Here is a 6,981-nt window from a genome sequence, read left to right on the forward strand (position 1 = left end):
AGGCCATAATTTTTAAGTCCTTGGTCTAAAGATCCAATTAAAAGAGAGATTGGATAAAAAATAAGACCTATCTATTTTCTATCTTTAGAAAAAAATTTAGTTTAAATATAAAATACTATAGGTTAAAAGTAAAAGAATGGAGAAAAACATATAAACACAAATTATTAAAACAACCGGAGTGGCTATATAAATATCAAACAAAGGAAATATTATAGAACTTACAAGGAATAATGAACATTTCGAAATGATAAAAGGATCAAATGATAATCTAATAATACTAAATCTATAATCAACTAATAAAATCTTCAGAATACATGAAGCAAAAACTGACAAAAGAGAAATACATAAGTTTCAAATCATTTTAGGAGATATCAATACTCTCCTGTCAATAATTGATAGAACTAGTAGATATAAAATAAATAGGAGTATATAAAACTCAATCAGAAGGAAAACTCACCAGACTAGGAAAGAAGAGAACTTTCTCACCTGATAAAGAGCATCTATAAAAATCCTAAAGGGAATGTCTTATTTATTAATAGTTAATGAATTCTTCCCCCCTATAGCTGGGAACAAAACAAGGGATATCCACTCTCACCAGTTCTGTATAGTATTCTCTTGGGGAATCTAACAAATATATTAAATCAAGAAAAGGAAATAAAAGATTTGAAAGAAGTAAAACTGTCATTACTCCCATATGACATGATCTGTAAAATACTCAGATATCTATAAAATAGCCTCTAAAACTGTGCTAAAACTAAAACCTTTATCACAGTCATGGCATTGAAGGTCAAAATATGAATATCAACTTTACTTCTGTTAGTAGCCACAAACAACTAGAAATTGAAACTTAAAAAAATAGCATAGTACAACTGAAATCCTCAAACATTCAGGGATAAATTTAACAAACATCTAAAACATGAACAGTGCAAAACATAGGACTAAAAAGTCCAGAACATTACCAAGAGCTGATCTTAAAATTCATATGGAAACACAATTGACCTAGAATAGTCAAAAGAATTTTTTAAAAGAAGAGTAAGATCAAAGGATGTATACTATCAAGTTTTGTGACTTGAAGCTATAGTAATCGAGAAAGTGTTGTATTAGCATAAGAACACACATCTAAATCTTGGGGCAGAATTGAAAGTCCAGAAATAAACCCACACATGTATGGTTAATTGATTTTTGACAAAGATACTGAGGTAATTCCATGGGTTAGTGATAATTTTTCAATAAAGTTGAAACTATCACTTGTGATAGTTTTTCCAACCAAGTTTTTTGATACCATATCAATAGATATTGATATGAAAAAAATGAACATGATATTATATGGAAAAATGAACTCAATGAAAAAAAAATTGAAAAAAATTTTAGGAAAAAACATAGGTGAAAAAATGTAGGAAAAGATTTCTTAGATGTCGCCAAAAGCATTAACCACAAAAGAAAAACAAATGATAAATTGTTCTTTATCAAAATTTAAAACTTTAGCTCTTTAAAACATATCATTAAAAAAATGTAAAAGCCACAGTATGGTAGAAAATATTCACTATACATAAATCAGACTGTTTTTATCCAGAATATGTAAAGAACTTTAAAAATTCAAAGACATTACAACTGACTCGATTTTTTAAATGAGAAAAAATTTGAACAAAAGACAATATGGGAGAATGGCTATTTAGCACATGAGGAAAATGCTTGGTCATTTAGGAAAATGCAATTTAAATCCAAAATGAAATCTCACCACCTAGTTTAAAAGATCAATGATGCTAGGTGTTGAGAAGGATTTGAATCAACAGGAATGCACATATATTGCTGGTGGGAATGTAAAATTGTACATGCACTTTGTAGAACAAATTGGCAATTTCTTAAAATGTTAGATACACACTTTCACTTGAAAGAGCAATTCTAATTTACAGAAATATTTATAGCAGCTTTATTCATTAAAGGCCAAAGCTAGAAACAGTCCAGAATTCCATCTGATGTGTGAATAAACAAAATTGTGTTTTATTTATGCAGTGGAATGCCACTCACCAATAACAAAGAATGAACTACTTAAATATGTGTGAATCTACAACTCAAATATATGCTGTTGAAAGAAACTGGACACAAAAAGATAACATTCAGTATGATTCTGTTTATGGGAAATTCTACAAAATACAAATTTAATACGTGGTGGAAAGAAAAAAATCAGTAGTTGCACTTGTAGAGGGGAAGATTTTCTGGGAAGGAGAACTAGTGAATCTTTGAAGAGATAGAAATGTTCCATATATTGATGATGATGACGGTTACCCAAGTATCTCTGCATGCTAAAATTCAACAAAATTTACCCTCAAAATGAATACATTTATTTTTATATAAATAATTCCTCAGTGAAGTTGGGGGAGAATAATCTTAGCAGAAAAAGTCCTTTATAATTCAGATGTCCATCCTGTGAGAGTAGATAGAAACTGAGCTTGCTTTTTTAGCTTTTTGAAATTATCTCTTTAATCTTGTTGTTTCAGATTGCAAAAGAGGAGTGAAAAATATGTGCTATTCTTATGATCAAGCATGTAAAAATATCTAATGACTGTCATTGGACAAGGTTAAATAATTTGTAATTGGAGTAGTAGTTCAAGTTTTATACAACATCTAGTATTTTGTTATTCATGATAATATCATTACAATTATATAGTGCTTGAGATTGTATACATACATAGCTTTCACAAATATTTGATCCACATAATAGATTGTGAAGTAGGGCAGGTATCATTCTCTTTTACACATGTGTGCATAGGCTTAGCAAGATTATTAAATAATTTGGTGAAGATTACTTAGCTGACATATCCTAGAGAATCTGAGTTTCAAAGTTAGAGCCTCTGGCTTCTAATTCTCTCTCCAGTATGACACATTTCCATTTAAAACATACTTTTCTTGGCTGGTCCATCTGCCTCCACCTCTATTTAAAAAAAAAAAAAAAAAGATCAGTAACTTTATTGACACATATTCTTGATAAAATTTGGATTTCTTTTCAGGCTCAAGTTTTAAATATTGTTTCAGTGTCTTGTAATATTAATCACAGCTATTCCTGGGCATTCATCAAAAAGTCATTATATGCTCAGGGAATAAACTGAATATAGTTTTGGTACCACAAAATAATTTGAACAGTTGCCAAGAAATTATGTGATTACACTAGTTTTGGGAATGTGTTTAAATACTAATTTAATTTGTTATGATAATTTTCAGACTAAATAAACTGGAAGATACTATTATACTAATTAAAGGAAAGATTGAAGAAGTTCATCTTCCTGTAGAAAAAGTGGATGTTATTATATCCGAGTGGATGGTAAGTGTTTGCAGGAAAAAAACTGCTTTTATTGGTTTTAAAAAAAAAAACAATGAATAAGGTAGTAGTGCTTCTGCATTTTGTCCTATTTGATAAATGGCAAAATGGTGGCATTTTAAAAACAGTTACAGTTTTTCTATGGTACTTTATTCTGAAATGGTAATTATTTACTGTTTTAAATTTATTTTAAAGCCACATTTTCATGAACCAGTATTTTAAAATTAAAATATGTTGGGTAGAATCCTTTGGATTTGAAAGTTTTTTTTTTTTTTTTTTTTTTGCATACAGCAAGCAGTATGTAAGAATACAAAAATCTAGAATAACTCAATTTTAAGCTATAGCATACATTTTTTTAAAGCATTTTCAACAAGGAAGAACAAAATAACAATATACCCTGCAGAATTAGACTCCGATGTTTAATGTACTTATAATCCAGTATAGCAATATAGGCATCGTATATTGCAGAGAAATACATCTGTTATCTTTTATGGTCCACTGACTGTTCAATGGTTTAATCTAGATATGGTTTATTTTTGCTTTAAATTAAAAAAAATATATTAAAAATTATTAGGTGACACTCATTAATAAAATCAAATAGGTTTCAAGCATACAATTCAAAGTATGTCATATATATTGCATTGTGTGTTCACCACCCAAAGTTAAATTTCCTTCCATCACCAAATATTTAACCCCTTTTACCCCTATCTACTTTCCCTCTACATATGTTTTCTTTTCTACAGCTGTTCATGAAGTTTGCCTTGGAAGATGTTCTTTGATAAGAATGTCATTTAAAAAGCCAAAAAATTGCTGTTAGTATGTTAGTTAATAATCTCTCACTTGCCTCTTAGATTTATGAATTTTCAAATTTAAGCTTGCCTTTAATTTTACATTTTCTTTTTATTGAATGGAATTTCTATTTGATAAAATTGTTACTAGGTAATCTCTACAAGATAATATTTATGCCTGCATCTGTTCTCATTTTTTCACATTTTACTCATACCGTTCTTTATGGTATTTTATTTCTACTTCCTTAATAAAACTGTTCAAAGTATGCATCCCTAATTCTTGTTCAGTTAAGCCAGATTGACTCATTTGGTGTTGCTGTTTTTCTTCTATGTTTTCAACATGAACTCCTTTGAAGTAGATGGATAAGATCATGGCATCATATAATGCAATTGCCAGAGATAATTCTTTTTTGCACCTGTGTTATTTTCTGTCATCAAGACCATCAGCAAAATTACACATTAGTGGCCTAAATTTTCTTTACTCAAGTGTTCTTGGATTTGTCCTTGAACCTTAAGAATTAACTTTCCCATCCCATCTTCACCAGCACATACCTACACCCACAATGCTGGGGTATCCTTTGTTCATATTCATTACTCTTTATTGTTGGCAAATAGTTTTTCAGGATTTTATAGTCTGTATTGCTTAGAAAACATAGCTTGTGATTTGATTTACTAACAGTTCACAAACTAACCATGAAGCCTGCCATAGGTCACCTTTTAAACTGGTGGATATTAAAATGTTTTTGTTTTTAGTTTGGTCTGGCAGTGAAGCCATGCCATTTTGACTAACCTCCATAAGATAGGTGGCGTTTCCTAGATGTGTTTCTTGCTTTAAATGATATACTAATAATATATAAGTTTTTCAGTAAGTTAGATAAGCTGAATTCATTTTAGAGTCAAGAGATTATCTAACAACACAAATTTGCAAATAAACAGGTGCATTTTTGCATTTCTTTTTGACAAGAAATATGCTTACGACACAAATTTAAGGATTTTTAAGAACTCATATTTTTCCTCTTTTATATGTATTACTCTGAAATTTTTAAGCTAAATAAAATTGTACGTTTAGTATCTATTTTTTTATTTACTTAAAATATTTTCTGAAATAATCTCATGTCTAGTGATTCAAGATAAAGAAATCTAAGACATAACTTCTCCCTAACTGTGTACCTCCTGCCATTTTTTTTCTTGCATTTTTTATTTTTTTGTTGTTCATTAGGGAAAAAGACATCTTTTTACTGCAGCATTTCTTGGGTTAAATAAAAAATCAATAATAAAAACAAAAATTTAAAAATCACAAATATATAAAATTACATGAAATTAACTGTAAAAAATGTTCTTTTGATAACAGATTAATGTTTTAATGTCTTGTATTTCTATTTCTGTAGTCAGTTTTCATCTGTACATTTTTGACTAAAATAGTTTGTCCTTTAATAGAAGATACTGATGATTAGTGAGAACAAAATATGTTTTAGCAAATAATCTTATTTCTTTTAATGTGTTTTACCTTCCTTGTCTGGCAAACTCCTAGTAGTTTTATGAGACTCATCTCAGACATCACCTCTCCTATGAAGCTTTCTTTTTCTGCCCCTTGAACACATATAAAATGTCTCTTTTCCCTTTCTTTTGCATCTTAGTTGTTTAAGCTTCTATTACAGCTTTTTACATTGTGTTATAATTATTCACTTTCCTTTTTCTGTTCTCTCAAGACTAAAATCCAGGATTTACATGATATGGCCAAATTCAGTCACAGGGATTAGCATTAGTAAATGATGTGGGAATGTGCACCATAAGAAAACTTTCCCAGATGGAAATTCACTGATCACAGACATGATCTCATTTATAATGATCTCTGGGCAGAACATGAAGGCAGGGAGGTGTAGCATAAGACAGAGTTAAGAATGTGGCTCTGGAATCAGACCACCTGAATTCTTGGCCCTATTTTGCCACTCCTAGGTTTGTTACCACGGGCATGGTACTGAGCCTCACTGTGCCTCAGTTTCCTTTTCTATGATATGAAGATAGTAGTACATACTTCATAGGGTTTTTGTGAGGATGAAATAAATGGATACATGTAAAGTTTTTAGAAGGGTTTCTGGCACATAATAATAGTAATTAGCTATTCAGTATTGTAAATTGTACAAACTTTTAAGCATTCAACACCTAGTGAATGAGCTGCTAGACTAGGCTATTCAATAAATAAAAGTTAAAAATGATAATATACATGAAATAAAGAATATTAATACTTGGGGGAAGAACATTCTTAGGACTTTTTCCTTGGCTTATGAGTTTTTTGAAAAAGCGGAAGACCTTCTCTTTCCCTGGCTAGCATTTCTGAATCGACCCTGCCTGTAATTAGTACAAAGAAGTATGAAAATCAGCTGATGGTTGTGGACTATTGGGGTTGGGATGTTTTTAGTATTCTTTTTAACATTGACCGAATTAAAATGTATTATATGTGTGTTTCAAGCAAAATTCTGTTTGCTGCCCTGTAATCAGTTTTTAGGCAATTCTGATAAAACCTAATTAGTTTAGAAAAAGTATAAAATACATCTTTCGCCAAAGTATTTTTGAGTACTATCAATATTAATAGGTAGATAGCTACAGTATTTGAACATGAAAGGAAAATTTTGGTTTATAAGAATTTTTTTCATAGGTATGCTGATGTCTGAATTCAGAATAAAATGAAAAGGGAGTAAAAATATAATTAAAATAGGTTCCTCATGTGTAATTACTTCCATTTTATAATCTTTATGTTTGTTGTTAACTGTGCTCTTAGCCACTCCCTAGCCTCTCCTTTTTTTAATCTTAATATTTGTTTAATTAGAATTCAGATCACACTCTGCAGCCATGTTTTTTCTTACTCTAGCAAGGAGA

At 29.9% G+C, this 6,981-nt stretch overlaps 1 protein-coding gene across 1 annotated transcript in view; it reads left to right on the forward strand.

Moving 5' to 3' along the window:
• PRMT3 (protein arginine methyltransferase 3) overlaps nucleotides 1-6,981 on the forward strand; it is a 106,300-nt gene that overhangs the window by 27,953 nt on the left and 71,366 nt on the right. The window contains exon 10 of the mRNA XM_011377781.2: nucleotides 3,220-3,319. Within this exon, the coding sequence (XP_011376083.1) occupies nucleotides 3,220-3,319 (100 nt within the window). The remainder of the gene's footprint in view (nucleotides 1-3,219; nucleotides 3,320-6,981) is intronic.

The sequence above is a fragment of the Pteropus vampyrus genome, unplaced genomic scaffold (assembly GCF_000151845.1).
Source record: "Pteropus vampyrus isolate Shadow unplaced genomic scaffold, Pvam_2.0 Scaffold321, whole genome shotgun sequence".
Classification (NCBI taxonomy): Eukaryota; Metazoa; Chordata; class Mammalia; order Chiroptera; family Pteropodidae; genus Pteropus; species Pteropus vampyrus.